The sequence below is a fragment of the Pagrus pagrus genome (assembly GCF_965226575.1).
Source record: "Pagrus pagrus genome assembly, chromosome: 13".
In the NCBI taxonomy this organism is placed as follows: domain Eukaryota; kingdom Metazoa; phylum Chordata; class Actinopteri; order Spariformes; family Sparidae; genus Pagrus; species Pagrus pagrus.
The window spans coordinates 5,466,518-5,484,352 of record NC_140197.1 but is presented as its reverse complement, the minus strand read 5'-3'; the positions used below and the strand labels follow the sequence as shown (position 1 = coordinate 5,484,352).

Below are 17,835 nucleotides of genomic sequence, written 5' to 3'. Positions count from 1 at the left end.
GGAAGGAAAAGAGGAGAAAATAAGTACAGCACAAACGTTGAGAGCTAAAACCCCTCAGTTGCAAAGCCTCACATTCAGACTATGACTACTCAGTGTGAAGATGGGTGCTTGAGAGGAGTTTGACTTTGTGAAGAATACAGAGCCTTACAGTATGTCTCTCTCAGAGAGTGTTTCACATTAGAGACACTTGGCACCCTGGCAAGCACTGCAAGACATTCACTTTTTAAAAAAGTCTCTCATACACTGATAAATACTTGTGACTATTGAATGCACAAATAATATAAAAAGCTGACATTTTTTAAATCTTGCTTATGTTTGTAATATAAAAATATGGTGAAGGAGTCCGGGAGCACATTGTCCTCTTTTTATCTGTGTAAACAGCTGACAGAGTCATGTAGGTTGTTAGTCTTTTATGTTTGTGCAACTGCCAAATCTACTGTATGTTGGACTAGGTCAAGAGCAAACCACAAGCTGTCTACCAAATCCGGACTACAAATTCTAACTAGGTTTTGAGTCTGTCACACTGCAGAAGCACACTCAACAGTGTAAAGCAGTTGATTATTCTTATTTCTTGTATACAAAATATTCTACAAAGATTATATGCTGTATACAGTATGACCAGCATATTGCATCTGAGTGTCACAAGTTATAATCCTCTTGACATTACTTTTTGGCACAACAGTGCGGAGTAAAAGGGCAAAAGGTACATATTACTTTTAGGTTGAATACTTTTTAAAAATACACCACCTCCTTAACTGTGCTGTCAACCCACATGATATTAACTATATACCATTTTAACTTGCACTTTAAATCACATAACTTATTCAATACTTTACATTTTAACCTGAATTTCACCACATAATTAGTTCACAGCCCACAACCCCAATGCAAGCAGCACAGATACTTTACTGAAAGCTCACCGGCTCCTTCTTCCTTCTTTGAACCAAGTTTTAGTCCTCCAGTCTCCTTTTCCAAAGTCCAGACTCTCCAACCATTTCTCTCACACACTGCTCACACCTCATTGTCCTGTGAGTGAGTGCCTCTAAACCCCCTGATTTCCAGATCATCTTCACCTGGTGCCCTCAATCAGCTGCCTTCAGCTTGGAGACACACCCAAACCTGATGCACTCAGGCAGAGATGGACGTGGCCTGCAGCTCAACTCAACACCTCCCACTCGATCTTTCCATGGGAACTGCTGGAAAGATCGCACACAATAAACTTATGGTCAGGGCTTCCCTCCTGGGCTTCCTGCCTGCTCCTCAACTGGCAGCAGAACCACCAATCGTTGGATGTCCCGGTGAAGAATCGTGGACTGAAAGTCCCTCCGGATGCTGGAGGCAGGATGCTTGGCTGCAGGATGCTTGGATGCTGATGTTGCAGGCCTCACCTCAGGGATGCAGGAGCTTGCCACAACTCTGACATTCACATCCAGCACAATGCCTCTGGAGTCTGGGTTGACACTGATGACTCTCCCCAGCTTAAAGTGGCCCCTCAATGCATTCTGGTTGCACAACCAAACAATATCTCCAACTGCAACATTCCTCTGTGTGGTGTGCCACTTACTCCTCACAAAGAGATTGGGAATGGCAAGTTGGCTCCAGGAACCCCAGAATTTGTTGACCTGGTGCTGCATTTCCTGAAGCCCCTTTAGGGATAGCTTGTGAAGTCAAATGTTTTCCAGTCACCACTCGATGATGCTCGTCCCAACAGGAGTGTATTGGGTGTGACGTACTGCACAGTGTCTTCATGGCTCTGCACCCTGGCATCAATGGGAAGTCTCCTCTACAGCAGACCTATCCAGGCTATCCAGAAACTGATACAACTCCTCCAAAACAGGTTTGGCACCGACAAAATTGGTCCCTGGATCAGACAAAATCTTCTTAGGATGCCCTTGAACTGCTGTGAACCTCTGATAAGCCATCAGAAAGCTTTCAGTCGACATGGTGTTGGCCAGCCCTGTGTGGATTGCTCTACTGGCCATACAGCAGAATATGACTCCCCACACCTTCATTGTGACTCTCTTCCTCACATCATCTTTGACCTGATACGGTCCAAACAGGTCAACTACTGTGAACTCAAATGGGGCTGCCGGCCTAGTTCTCTCTTGAGGCAGATCACCCATCACTTGCTGACATCTTCTAGCTCTGGCTTTCTTGCAGATCACAGTTTTCAATGACTTTTGGAGCAATTATTCGTCCCTTGATGACCCATGCTCTCTTTCTCACCTTCAGTAGTGTCGCAGCCACTCCCTCGTGACCCTTGCTGTGAGCTTCACGAACCAACAATGGCCGCGTTTCCCAGATTCGTTAAGAAGCTCTTAAGTGCTAAGATCTTCTTAGGAGCGCTCTTAAGAACGCTGTGAAAGAAGGATGTGTTTCCCAGAGTCGCTCTTAGCTTAAGAAGATCTTTCACTAAGAAGGAAATGTAAGATCGAGCTGACCCACTCTTAACAGCCTTCTTAGTGACCGAATGCTCAGTGATCGAGCGCGTCAGGGAAATTTATATCCTCCACTTTGCGAAATAATAAAACAATGCTCAGTGTTGAAATGCGCTCATAGCTGCGGACCACTGGCGCAAGAAAAAAAAATAAGAAAATGGTAGATGAAAAAAAACCTTTTTATTGAATTACACGTTTAAGTTTTCCGCAACATCTGCATATATGAGTTTATAGTACTACACATAAAAAAAACAACAACCCTGTGGCATTTCACAGATATCAAGGGAACAGATGTATTAAACTCAGCTGAACCTCATCCAGAGAGGCTTCACCTGCTACTCTGCATTGCCAAAGTCCGCGCGTGTGAGAAACCATGGCTGCAATACAGCACATTCTCGCTGCGAACCAACAGCGTCGCCTGGCTTCGCCGTGCGCGAAGCCAGACAGTTTACATAAATGCATACGTGCGTCAGCACTTCTCCCCACTGGACGTGCTGTCAGACCGGGCTGTCCAGGCAAAGTACCGGCTGCCCCGTGCGGAGATCCAACGGCCGTTGGATCTCTTTGCCTGGACAGCCCGGTCTGACGGCGCGCGCGCGCGCACACACACACACACACACACACACACACACACACACACACACACACACACACACACACACACACACACACACACACACACACACACACACACACACACACACACACACACACACACACACACACACACACACACACACACACACACACACACACACACACACGTGGGTGATCGATTTGCCTGGCATCGATTGATTCAGCACAGCAGCACCGCGGTGGACAGCTCCCACTAAGAGCTTCTTAAGAAGCTTCTTTGGCTTGATCTTAAGGTTCTCCTCAGAAGGCAGTTAAGAACGCATCTGGGAAACACCCGTATCTTAGCGCTCCTTCTTAGCCGAACCCTTCTTAAGAGCCTTCTTAAGTCCTTAAGAACGATCGAATCTGGGAAACGCGGCCAATGTTGAGACCCAGGTGCTGTAAGGTAAAAGGGGAACACCAACTTTGTCTTCTTTAAAAGCCTGGACTCTCCCACCACAAACCAATAGCCCAGTTCCTTCCTCTTTGCAGACTTCCAGCCGGTCTATTGTGGTGGTTGGAAAGGTCATGCCCTCTTGTGCAGCAAGAAAAAGGTCTCTTAAAGCATCTTGGTGCTCTGTTGCAGTGATGACCCCGGCTGATGAAACTGCCTCCCACTTTGGAGTTCCCAAGATCCTACTTTGAGCTGCAAAGTACTTTGCTGCCCTCCAGACCTTGGCGACCGTCTTAACCAGGCAAGTCAGGCTGCTGAACCGTCCTTCATCCACCAGGCCTCGGACAGCAGCACCGGCAGGTGGCCTCCAACACTCCAGATCTGGCAGTTGCTGATACATCCTTTGCGGACTTAATTGGCTACTCATCAGCTGGTAGACTCAGGAACTTTGGTCCTTGCCGCCATGGTGAATTTCCATCCAAATCTCTTGGACTAGCCCCACGAGTGATAATATCCGCAATGTTCAGTGGTCCAGGGATCCACCACCAATCCTGAAGTTGCGTGCTTTGGATTTCTCCAATCCTGTTGGCGAAGAAGGTCTGGAAGCCATAGCTCTCACGTTGAATTGCACCAAGGACTGTTTGGCTGTCAACAATGTGGTACCACTGTTCGACTTGAATTCGGCCATGTTGCTCAAAATACTTGGGTGGCGAACACTGATCCACATTACCGCATTTTTTTTCCCTGTTAAAAGGGCCTTTTTTTTGGGGCAAGTTTTTCCTCACTCGAATCGAGGGTCGAAGGACAGAGGGTGTCGTCTCTGTACAGATTGTAAAGCCCTCTGAGGCAAACTGTGATTTGTGAATTTGGGCTATACAAATAAAATTTGATTTGATTTGATTTGATTTGAAATCTCTGCCTTGACTGCTTCCCCCTTGTGGTCCAAGGGAGTCAGCTTAGCTTTAGACTCCACCAGCCTCACCGTAGAATCTTGGTCACAGGCCCACCGCAGATACAGGACGGCACCATAAGCATTCTCGCTGCCATCGAAAAAGGTGATTGCATCAGGTTCAGCCGGCGCGCCCGCTGGTGTCAGGGCTCTATGAAACTTGACCTTGCTCAGCTGAGCGTATTCTTCAAAGAGGCTGATGGCATCTTCTCTGAGCTTTCCTGATAGCGCAAGGTCCCAAGTGTCTTTGATGGTACTACACTTGGGTTTGGCCTCCTGAAATGCTCTCCGAACCAAAATGGCCCCTTTTTGCTTTACAGGCGTCGTCAGACCAATTGGGTCATACAGCCCAGAAACTTGGCTGAGTAACTCTCGTCGTGTCAGTGGGTCTGGCGTCTGAGCTCTCACCTGCTCCAGTCGAAGGTCTTGTCCAAGTTTCATTTTCCTCTTTCTTTTTGAGAAGTTTATCCCAACCATGACATGAAGCTTGTCATCTTCCAGGGTGTAGCAGAGGCCAAGAGCTTTGTTGTCCTCCTCTTTGAGCTGATTTGGCAGAATCACAGTCCTTGGAGTAGCCACCTGTTCCTGTTTTCCAGAAAACTCCCTCCTACTTTGACCAGAGAATACCCACGGCTTCAACTCGAACCCTCCTGCTTTCAGGATCTGCTCCTTATTTCTGTGATGACTAAGTTGATCCAAGTTGTCATGGGAGGTCAAGAGGTCATCGACGTAGCTGTCTTCTTGTAGCACTCGGCGCTCTTCCTCAAGGTGGCTGAACTGGGGGAGATTAGCTGTCTCTCTCATGGCAGGTTGAGCGATACAACCTGCTGGCTTGTCTCCAATGTTAACTCTCGTGACTGCATATTCACCCAGCTCCTCCTCCTCAGAGTCAAGCCACAGGAACCTATGCAAATGCACCTCTTGATCTTCCAGCCACACTGAATTGTACATTTTTTTTATGTCTCCCAGAGCAGCAAACCCTCCCCTCCGGAACTTAAGAAGCACAGCATGGATTGATTACGTCTTTGGTCAACTTCATTGCAGCCCGGCGCTCGACCATCTCGTGAACTTGAGCAGCATAGGCGGCCTTCCACTCTGGCTCTCTGGCCAGCTGCCTCTCAGTCCTCAAGAATGTGGCCTCAACTGCACTCCTGTTGTTTGGTAATGTGGCTGGATCTTCCACCCACGGTACTTGGTATGCCAGTGAGGCCTCTCACTGAGCCCACTCTTTACCACCTCCAGCTCTCTTTCTTCAGCGAGGATCATTTCTTTGCCGCCTGGCTGACAGTTTCCACACCGACAGCCCCCACATCTCGGGACACAGCCAGCACCGATGCTTACCCATTTCCACCAGTCGAGGAAGTTGGATGCAGTAGCAGCACAACTGGATTGCTGAGGTTGGGCAGCAATTGGGGCTTGCTGGTTTTGTGGGGGATAAATGGGGACTACGCAGGTGTGTTCTCCATACTTCACAGCAGCAGTTCTCATAGACCTTGCGAAGTGCGTCCTCGACGTGTGGGCTGATACAGTAACCTCCTCAAACAGCCCAGGATGGGAGCCGGCAACTGTCTTTCCCATTGGTCCCCCACCGTGCAGATTTTCTGCGGAGCCAGCTGACCCTCCTTGTGACTTACAAGGAGCTGGATCTCTCTTGGCCTTGCCAGGTCGCTGAGCGGGATGTCTGGGAAGAACTCCTGCAGTTTTTTGGCTGACACTCTGTGGATATCTGCAATGCTCTCCAAACCGTAGCAAACCAGCTGGTGGGACCTGAGAGTGCCTCTTGGGGTGTTAATATGGATTTTCAGGAGGTACCGCTTTGTTTTGACGAAGATTTTCATGCCTCCTACACCATGGACCACAAGCGTGATGTCTTTGCTTCTGAGATTGAGCCGATCTGCTGCCTCATGGGTGAAATAATGGGTGTCAGAAGCTAGGTCAATCAGGGTCCCAATTTTCTGCCAAGCATTGGCTGTTACCTCTTAAAGCATCATGATGACAGGCCACTCCGCTAGGCCGCTCTCTGCCAGAAGACTTGAGTGACTCTTTGCGACATGGGAGGTGCTTGCTGCTGTGTTGCAGAATGCGTCCCAGCATTGTTGGGCTAATTCAGGTGAGAGCTTTCTGAAGAATTCTTCCTGGGCCTCTGTGTAATTCTTCTTGTTGCCACCTCCCACTGTGCTGCCTTTGCTCCTCCTCTGGGCCGTGCTGCCTCTGGATGCTTCAGCATTGGGACACAGATAGTAGTGGTGGTCTGCGGCTCTCTTATCCTCACACTCAGGATTTTTGCACAGGAATGAAGTTTTGCAGTGATTCTCATCATCATGGACCTCCAGACATTTCCAGCAGGCTCCCAGTTTTCGCACTGCATCCTTCTTCTCTGTGAGCTTGAGCACACAGAACTTTCTGCAGAAGTACAGCTTTTTCTGATGCTTAATGTCCCCACAGACGATACATCCTGAGAGATGGTTACTTGACTGGTTTGAGGCTCTGGTTCTGGCTTGCCTTTGCTCAGGTCGGATTTCCTTCCTTGGTGGCTCTTTATACCTCAGTTGGTCCAGCTGCTCATAGATCCTCTCCTGACTCTTAAGGAAGGTCAGAAGACTGTCAAAGCGTTTCTCTGGATCAGCACTGCTTCTCTCAGCTGCATAGAGAAGCCATTGTTTCTTCAATGCATCAGAAAGCTTGCTTTCTATTGACTTTGTCACCAGAGGGTTCTTTACAGCACCAGTGTCACCAAGGTCACTCAAGTCTTCAAGGGCTTTCTCAACAGCTTGAATGAGCTCAACTTTCTTGGGCTGGTGACTTGTGACAGCTGGAAGTCTCTGGAGCTCCTCAACTATTTCGATGGCGATCGCAGTTTGGCTTCCAAACCGGTTCTCCAGGACCCGAAAGATGTCACCTGCTGTGTTATAGGTCATTAATCGAAGATCTCTCATTATTTTATCATCCAAACTGTCAAGAAGCTGGAACTTTTTGACTTCTCTTGACCCAGTGGGTTCTCCTTGCCTCTGAAGGGCCTCCCAGTCTCTTTTCCAGCAATGAAAGTCTCGCCTGATGCCAGTAAACTTGGGGAGGGAGGTTGGCTTCAGTCTAATGGCTGATGTTGGGTAGCTGATGGGAGCTGCACTCACAACTCTTTTGGCGTCTTTTTTAGCTTTTGCTTCAATGAATTCTGCTTTTCTGGACATCAACTCGGGAACGATCTGCTCAAGCCCTCGTACACACAGCTGGAAGTCTTTCTGCTCGGCTGGAGGGGCCCCAACACTTCCACTGTGTGTGCAGCTCCTTCGCCCTCTTAACCAGTCTTTCCATATAGTCGAACATGAAGTCAAAGGCCTCTTTATTTCCGCAAGGTTCAAAGGAAATCACACTCTTTACTTTCTCCTCTGCAGCCTTTACCGCCATCGTCAGTTCCTCCTCTCCGAAGTTGGCCCAGAGTGTCTTTTGAATGAGGTCCTTCAGCTCTTTCAGTTTCATCTCACACTCGCCTGCCGCTTTCCCAGTATCGGCCTTTTGCTGCTCACTCAACCCAGGAACTTTGTCAGAATCTGCATCCAGCTCCACCTCTGCAAGATACTGGGCCTCCACATCATCATTGGCTTCCATGACTTTGTTGGCCTCAATTATGAGCTTTTTGAAACAGTCTTTGAGCTCCTCTTCAGGCATTATGGTGTGCATCCGGACAATTGCCGCTTCGCAGATGTCCTATTGGCTTTAAGCTGCTCCAGTGACTTTAAGTCAGCCATCTTCTTTTCCAGCAGGATTGGGAAAGGTGATGTCCAGTGTGTTACCAGGCCTATGGACTTCCAGGCCTGGCCAGTTGCTGTTCAGGATTCCCCTCTCCAGTCTTCACAACATCGTTTTTTCACTGTCAAGTGGCCCTCACTCTTGTGAGGTTTAAACTGCAGCTTCCCCCACTTGAAAAGGCAGCTTGCTTCAGAAGATTGGACTGGAATTCACTCAATGACCAAGATTCAGCTTTCTTTCTTTTCTTTCTTTTATTTGAAAGTTACCAAGGCCAATAATAGGTGAAAAACCTTAAACACAAACAGAAGGTCAAGAAAAATGTAACCCAAGAATCAATAATCAGTCAACATAACCCAAAATCAACTACTTAATTTTTAAAGGTCCTAGAAATCAATCTTGAAAATAAGTGGAAACTACCCATACTTAAACCCCCCAAATAAATTAAATACATTTTAAAGCACTATCTAATGATGATTTTAACCTTACAAACTTTGACAGCTTTTAACTCCCGTAAATACACACATCATTCTTTATCAAATTACTTGAATACTTTTTAAAAATACACCACCTTATTAACTGTGCTTTCAACCCACATGATATTAACTATATACCATTTTAACGTGCATTTTAATCACATAACTTATTCAATACTTACATTTTAACCTGAATTTCATCACATAATTAGTTCACAGCCCACAACCCCAATGCAAGCAGCACAGACACTTGACTGAAAGCTCACCGGCTCCTTCTTCCTTGTTTGAACCAAGCTTTAATCCTGCAGTCTCCTTTTCCCAAATCCAGACTCTCCAACCATTTCTCTCACACACTGCTCACGCCTCATTGTCCTGTGAGTGAGTGCCTCCAAACTCCCTGATTTCCAGATCGTCTTCACCTGGTGCCCTCAATCAGCTGCCTTCAGCTTGGAGACACACCCAAACCTGATGCACTCAGGCAGAGATGGGCGTGGCCTGCAGCTCAACTCAACAGTTTAGCCTATCAGACGGAGCCCTGGATACAAGGGCCGATCAGATGAAGCCCCAGCTAGCCGTTAGCTACCCTGACAAAATCAATCGGCATCAGTTTGGTGGTGATTGCCAGGTTATGATGGCTGAGGGAGGAGAGAAAAGCGATGAAAATGGTCGACGAAGAACAGCACTTCTGCTATATGGAGTTATTTTGGATTCAGGAGAGACGACGTTGTAACGTGGGCTGGTGAAGGGGAAGGTGATGGTCCACTTTAGTGCGGGTAGCTCCGGTTACTCAAGAGAAGGCAGGCAACATGTGGGGGTTTCCGCACGGCACTTTAATTCATAACACCGACCGTACCATGCCAGGTCTCCAAGGCACTAATGTTACAGGCATACATGCAAACTAATATGGAGGACTAAACATGACTTAAGTATAAATAAATAAATAAATAAATAAATGCATAAATAAATGTATAAATAAATAAATAAATGCATAAATAAATGTATAAATAAATGCTGAAATAAATAAATAAATACATAAATAAATAAATAAATAAATAAATAAATGTATAAATAAATACAGGAATAAATAAATAAATGCTGAAATAAATAAATGCTGAAATAAATGTATAAATAAATAAATAAAAGAATAAATGCTTTATATTTATTTCTACATTTCTGTTCACCTACATTTATTTATTTCTGTATTTCTGTGTCCATATGTTAATGAAGTAGGAGGTCCTAACCTCAGTCAACAGCATGATTGGTTACAGGAGTGTGCTCGATTCGGGTCGACTACTTCTGCCTTACTAGCGGCGCTGATGTTGTTGGCTACCAGCCCGCCCGCTCAGCTAACCCTTAGCTGCAGTTCTGGTTTAGTAATGGCATTTTTTGTACGAGCGATTGCGAATGAATTACGATCATTAGCGAACGATTTAGAGAACCATGCAACCAACGACCATGGTTTCGTCTGGATAGATTGATGGATGACTTGGCTCAGCTCAACACCGATATGGATGTGTGTGCAAACTGAGCTAGCAGTGTTAGACTGTCTGGAAGAAGTCGGCCGCCAACTTTACATCCTGTCAGAGACAGAAGAAGGGACCCTTGGACGTCCTCTATCCCACCGTGATAGCATAGACTACGAGCTACAAGGACCAAAAATACAAAAATAAAAACAGCTGTTGTAGTATGACCATGAGGAGACATTTGGTGTGTGTAGTGATTTTGGAGTCTCAATACTGTATAACAGTGAAGCTATAGATTAATATTGGTAGATATTAATGATTAATACCAATAAAAAATCACCAAAATTATGCAAAAGGCACATTTATCCAAAACAGCTGTTGTAGTATGACCATGAGGAGACTCTTGGTGTGTGTAGTGGTTTTGGAGTCTCAATACTGTATAACAGTGGAGTTATTGATTTTTGTTTGCAGCGTCTTGCTCTTGTATTGCAATTTGCAGACGGTCCCTGCACACTCGCCCAGCTGCTGGTTGTGCATAGCGATCAATGTTCTCCGTCCAGCTCGGAGGACGGCTTATTTTTGTAAAAATCGGGGTTTTGGTCCTTGTAGCTCGTAGTCTATGCTATCACGGTGGGATAGAGGACGTCCAAGGGTCCCTTCTTCTGTCTCTGACAGGATGTAAAGTTGGCGGCCGACTTCTTCCAGACCGTCTAACACTGCTAGCTCAGTTTGCACATCCATATCGGTGTTGAGCTGAGCCAAGTCATCCATCAATCTATCCAGACGAAACCATAGTCGTTGGTTGCATGGTTCTCTAAATCGTTCGCTAATGATCGTAATTCATTCGCAATCGCTCGTACAAAAAATGCCATTACTAAACCAGAACTGCAGCTAAGGGTTAGCTGAGCGTGCGGGCTGTTAGCCAACAACATCAGCGCCGCTAGTAAGGCAGAAGTAGTCGACCCGAATCGAGCACACTCCTGTAACCAATCATGCTGTTGACTCAGGTTAGGACCTCCTACTTCATTAACATATGGACACAGAAATACGGAAATAAATAAATGTAGGTGAACAGAAATGTAGAAATAAATATAAAGCATTTATTCTTTTATTTATTTATTTATACATTTATTTATGCATTTATTTATTTATTCATTTATTTCAGCATTTATTTATTTCAGCATTTATTTATTTATACATTTATTTATTTATGCATTTATTTATTTATTCCTGTATTTATTTACACATTTATTTATGTATTTATTTCAGCATTTATTTATACATTTATTTATGCATTTATTTATTTATTTATTTCTTCTACCAACACTTTACAAAATAAAGGCAAAATAAAATGGGAAGTCTTTGCTCTGTTAGCGGTATCCTTTCTCATGAGGAGCGGAAGTACACCTGCTCTTCTTCATCGTACAGGTTACATTACCCATTAAACAAAAGGAGGCGCCACCTAGTGGCGCTGCATTAAATAACTGACTGTTACAACGTGTTACAAAGACAGGTACTGTGTAAGCACATCAGCACATCTTCAGCACACCTTCAGCACATCAGGGAATGTGGTGACATGTCAATGTACATGTCTGAAACCTAAGAAAGTTAACATGCTGGTTTTCTTGGCCAAGAACTTGTGTTAAGGGAATAACTTACGTTGTAACTTGACCTAAAGGGTAGATATTTTTTCCTGATTTCATTTTCTCTTAATTTAGTGGGCTGGCCCTACTCTATTTCGGTTTTGTCCCTCTACAGATCTCTGCACCTTGTTAGGCAGAGTCGAGGGCCTTGATGATTGTGATGAGAGACATTACAGTTAATTTAAAGTGCCATGTTTAATTTATATTTATTTAATTATTTAAGTTGTTTCCCCCTGGATTTTTTTTATTTATTTCAACTCTGCATGGTAAGAGATGTTTTGAGTTTACAAGAAAATAGTTTAAAGGGAGCAGGGGGAATTAAACTTTAATTTCATATAGTTATAATGTCTTATTTAAATTAATGTTCTGCTTAATTGGTTGGGTATTCATGTGCAGTTTGTTCAATAAAAGCATGTTCAAAATAATTTATTTAATTCTTTATTCAGTGGGCATTGGCTATTCAATGTTTCGGTTCTATGTTAGCAGTGTACATATTAATGCAGAAACACTATTATTAACTGTATAGTTAATAATATTCAAACTTCAATATTTGTTTATTTATCGCAAGTTATATCGTCATCGCAATATTGAATATTGCACATCGCAGATTTTCCTCATATCGTGCAGGCCTAGTTTGCGCACTACATGACTGATCAGTGACGGGGTCACAATTTGGCAGGCACTGACAAACAATGTCACCCTACTGACGGGGGCACCATTTTTTAAATGAATCTTTAATTTTAAGGATTTACAGATTCATACATTTTAAGATGTTTTAAGGGATTTATATTTGAATTTAACATTGATGGATAGTCTGATATGATGAATTGTAGAAGTGAATAATTTCAGAGGTGAACTTTTCTTTGATTTCTGCTTTAGTGTTCTGGATAAAGGTATAGAAAATAAGCCACAGGAAATGGGCAACAGTTAAGTGAACTGGAATAAAATGACAAATTTAAGTCACTTAAAATCTTCTTGGACAGTGCTCTCACACACTGTACTGTGGGTAATCTCTTGAAGATGAGGTTGGCAGAAATTATTGGAGCATTACATAACAGTGCAGCACAAGAAGTGCCCACTCTGGTTTTGCCCAATATTCCTTATTCCTAATCCAAGACCATCCATTTGCTCAAACTATACACAACAGAAGGTGGTGTACAACACTGGAGATTACCAAGACAAACCAGTTCACACTTGATTCTGTTGTTTGCCTGCAAATATTATGAGCAACACTTTGTTGGTAAAATTAAGAGATTGTGGTGGTCATATTTTGGAAATATCCATTCCATTCAACCATTCCCACCTTAGAAATGAGAACAGTTCCCTGTCTGGTTGCCACCCGAATGACAAGAAGCATTATCAATATTTCAGCTGCAGAGGGCTCATCAGTAACAACAGGGCACCCCCACTGCTGTCAGTGAAACAATGAGGCTAATTGTAGACCCAGTGAATTTAAAATGGAGCCAGATACAACAGCAGAATGTACTATTCATAAAATCTGAAGACAGTAAGAAGTGTGGAGGACTATTCATATACTACTGATGACCTGTAAACACACAACCCTAGGAGATTCTCTCAATTCATGTGCATGTTACCTAAGTGTCATACCTTTCATTGGCGATCACCATTTTCAGAACATCTTCAAGTGTTTTATTTAATTTTTGGTTCCATTTTTGATTTGTTACTACACAAACTAAACTAAACACACAATGTTTCATTTCTGCCACAAAAGGTCTCTAAATCAAAACAAAAAGACATACGCAGTGTGGGGTCATGGGAGTCTTCATTGTTGAACAACCACCATTGCAAAGGAAAATCTACTTATGTGACTCAGGCAGAAATATTTATGTCACCAATGTAGACTAAATTGCTAGTGCTATTGCTTGCTGCTCTATCACCACAATATGCAGTTGTCTAAATTTGCTTTCATTGCAAAGATGATCCCAGATTTATTTAAATTTCCCCCTAATTATTTTTTAAAAGTTTGTTTAGATTCCATGAAGGGTCAAAATTCACACTTAAAACGACTGAATCAAGTTTTTGAAAATAATTAAATGGAAAATGTTGAGCATTGCATGTTCATATTGTGTGAGCTAAAATCATGTGTCCCTGGCAGCTTGTTGTGTTGGTTCTGGCTCAACATTAACATAATTATTAGAGCAATGATTAGCCATTTGATAAGGGTTGATCTAAAATCAATATAGCATCTGATACTGCCTAAAATGCGGGAATCAATATGGCAAGCACACAAATCTATTCACCGGTCTGAAACCACGTAATTTATTTATTAGACAAGGGACCTTGCTACTACACAGCAGTGTCCTGTACACCTGCATTTGTATAACATTTGTACACCTGCACCTATATAACCTTAAGCACATCCATAACAGAACATCCACACAAGGTTAGTAACTAATACATAGCTGTTAAAAATAATAATAGCAATAATAATAATAATAACACTACTATTTTTACATTTGTTAATGCACTGGTATCCAATTTGTACTTCATAGCAACCGGCAATCCAGAGTTCAGGTTTCAGATTTGGTATCTGGAAGAAAATAATGTTATCCATAACTCTCTTATTTTGACAGACCATTCATGATTTTAACGGATAAGTTCACCCAAAAACATTAATGGTCAGTCATTATCTACTCCCCTCCATGCCAATGGAAAGTTTTTCTTAGGGATTTTTCTTAATCCACAAACATTTCTGGAGCTTCACAGCAAAACAGGGAGGCAGTATTCTCTTAAACGACTGAAGTAGCTAGGGACTTGTTTTTAAACATAAAAAACAGCTGAAGAAACATCAAATGGCTCCATACAGCTCGTCCAGTGTAATCCAAGTCTCCAGAAGCCCTGAAAACCCCAAATTGATTTTGTAAAGATGTTATTTACATCCTCAACACGTGGTTGAGCTCGTGCACCCATTTCAGATGGTGCGTCTGCTAATGCTTTTAGCTTAGTGGCTAGAGTGAAGATATACGATATAAATAACTTCTTCTATAATCAATCTGGGCTCTCTGGGTTTCTGGAGACTTGGATTATGATGGGCGAGCTGTATGCAGCCAGTTGATGTTTGTTTTTTTGCAGTTTTTCTAATGTCTTAAAACAAGTCTCCAGATACTTCAGTTGTTTAGGAGAATGCTGCAACGCTGTTTTGCTGTGAAGCTCCAGAAATGTTTTGTGGACTATGAAACTTCACCTGACTTTCCATCAGCTTGGAGGGAGGAGATGATGACTGAATTAAATTTTTGGGTGAATTTACCCTTTAAGTCAAATATCAAGCAAAACTATCAAACATTTCATGGCTCCAGCTCCTCAAATTATCTACTTTTTATCCTCTTGCATTATGTTTTCAAACTGTGAAATATCTTATTGTTTTACAGACCTAATATCAAAGGGGCACTGTGTAGTTTTCGATAAGGAATTTAAAGTCTGAATTTTAATATTTACAATATTAATGAGGTAATAATACAAACTCAGACATGTATTTTTTCTATAAGTGAATAAACAAGCTGTTCTGAGAGGAAAATAATGTCCCAAAACACTGTTTGAAGCTAGAAAGGTGGCAGGGTCCGCCACATATAAACAAAGTAAAACAGTATAAATTGTGTTGTCCTTTAAGGTCAGTTTGTTTATTCAGTCTATTCAGTCAAGAAGCACTCAATGAAGATCTTTCTCTTCTCATAAATATTACAAAACTACAGAGTGCACCTTTAATCGAGAAAATAAACAGCAGGATCATCAATGATGAAAATAATTATTAGTTGCAGTCTTGATAATTACAAAGCCTCAGTTTAAACAAGTGCTGATAGACAGTTTTACAGGTTCAGCATCCAAACTGAACATTTGAGCCTTCTAAAATATGACAGGAGGAGAGAAGCTAGGGAGGCGTGCTGATGGCTCAGTAGCCTGTAGCTGTGTTTGGTCACTGGGAGATCACTAATCAGTGGGAAATCACTGAAAGCATGCAGAAGCCTGACCCCTGATATGGATTCACATGATGTTCATCCGCTTAATTCTCCATCACAGCCACTCATCTGCAGCCTACATGAATGACATCGTTAAACTTTTTTAAGAAACAGTATAAATCAAATGTAGGCTACGTTTGCACGGCCGTTGTTGCGAAGGCAGACCAAAGACAACAATCATTCGTTGCGCGCGGCGCACGAGCGACACAGACGACAGATGGAGAGGTCTGTCCTGTCCTGTGGGTCACTCACCAAAATAAAAGCAGAAAACACGCACGCACGCTTTAACCAGGTTGTTCTACCTACGTGTTGATACAGAATATGTTCCTCTGAACATCCACGAGAATAAATACATTTGGACACAAAGCACCTCTACTGTCAACATGCTATGGTCAAACACAATAAATGGCAGCGCCACGTTAACTGGTTCACCGCTCAGCACGCCAACTGTAACGGTAGCCTACTTTAATGAAACACTGCTGTTTCCCCTCATACAGTAACCTGTACATGCTCCAGTTCTCCTACAAACACAGGCAGTAAACATCACTCCAGCACCACGATACAACACACACTCAACACTTCACAAAAGTAGGCAAGCGGCAGCGTCGAGCAGTGTTCCGACCACACACACCTCCACCCGACACCTCCCTTTAGTTTCTTTAGTTACCTGCTAATGATGACAGCTCCTTTATACATGACTGAAAAGGTTGGCATGTTGACATTCTCCAGTAGGTCGGACGGTCGGTCGATCGGAGCTTGCCCAGCCTTCAGCCTTCAGCCAGCAGCCACATGCTGGTGTGTCTGCACAGACAGGCAGCCTCTAATTCCAGCTAACCAGACTGTCCGCTCCAACATCTCCACCTTCACCCTCAGATTTAATCTGTTACATAACTAAAGTCGCCAAAACATTAAAAAAAAAAAAAAAAAGGTCACAGGAAGCACCGAGGGAGGAAATTATCTTGGCAAGGTTTATCCGTCACACATTTTCAGAGTAGCTGTCATCTTTCTCTGTTCCACCACAAACAGTTTATTTGGTGCTTCAAACCAGAGCTCAGGTTGCATGAGAAGGAAAGGATATCTGCAGCAAAGCCGTCCATTTTAAAGAATTATTCTCATTGATTACTGGAATATCTCCTCAGTAACAATAAGTAGGCTATGTGAAATATTTCACCAGCTTATAAAAAATACGAGTTGGGGTTATTGGACATTGAATTTAGTGTAAACTTAATGTTTTAAATATTTAGCATCTGGAGTTTTTCTAACATATAATCATATGGATAAATTACATTATAGAATATAAATTTTTTTTACAAAAAATACTCCCTCTGCTATCCCACAGCACTGACAACTATACAGCCAAAGACATTCAAACAGAGCAGGAGGGCTTAGATGCCTAAACACATTAATGCACAAGTGCCCCGCTCTCCATTTAGAAACAGCATTTTAATCCTCAGTTGACATCCATTACTTAGCGTTGTCATTTGCTGTTCAAACCTCTGAACATCTGTGTTGCATTCCTTCCTTCTCAGGCTACAACTAATAGTCATTTTTCATTGTCAATCAAGTTCTTTTAAAAAATAATGTGTGATGATGATAACGTTATTATGCTCATTTTGGCTCAGTTTTGTAATTATGTTCCTCCTCTCTTGATTTATAGTGGTTCCTTAAAGTTGCTGGATTTACCATGAATCTCATAAATTAATTCCATGAAACAACTTAGGTTTCCAACCTTGGTATCCTCAGTGGAGCACAAGACAGATCTGAGACTGAGGGGTTTTGTGATTGTTAACAGGACAGGAAAGTAGAAAGAAAACTAGTGCATACCTACACCAAGTCCAACAGTCCAATCACGCCTAATCCAATATCAAACTCGATAACCCAGTATCACTCTAAATTTTACCCACCCATAACTGCTTAACTGTAGTTAAAGATCACCAGATCCAGGATCTGTTTCAAATTGTACCCACTTAGATACCAGCCACCTAAATACACCTGATTTTTTTCCGTCAGGATCCATGCCTTATTCCCTGAGAAATAACAAAAATGCTGAGAAACACCCCATCTCACAATGTTAAAGAGAGCAAGAAAAATATTCCTGGATCCGTTCTTTTTTCTGGATCAAAATCAAAAGTTAATGGG

General features: G+C 42.9%; 1 protein-coding gene across 4 annotated transcripts in view; it reads right to left on the bottom strand.

Moving 5' to 3' along the window:
* The window catches only part of LOC311268010 (syntaxin-binding protein 4), an 82,136-nt gene extending 65,453 nt beyond the window's left edge, over positions 1 to 16,683 (bottom strand). For 2 of the 4 annotated variants that reach the window (XM_084371329.1, XM_084371330.1), the window contains exon 1: positions 16,364 to 16,683. In XM_084371329.1, coding sequence (XP_084227455.1) covers positions 16,364 to 16,410 — 47 coding nt within the window. In that variant the 5' untranslated portion in view covers positions 16,411 to 16,683. Of the gene's footprint in view, positions 1 to 920; positions 1,016 to 8,882; positions 8,969 to 16,363 lie in introns of those variants that run through there. The other 2 variants (XM_084371332.1, XM_084371331.1) reach the window with 2 other exon arrangements.
* Positions 16,684 to 17,835: the final 1,152 nt, after the last annotated feature.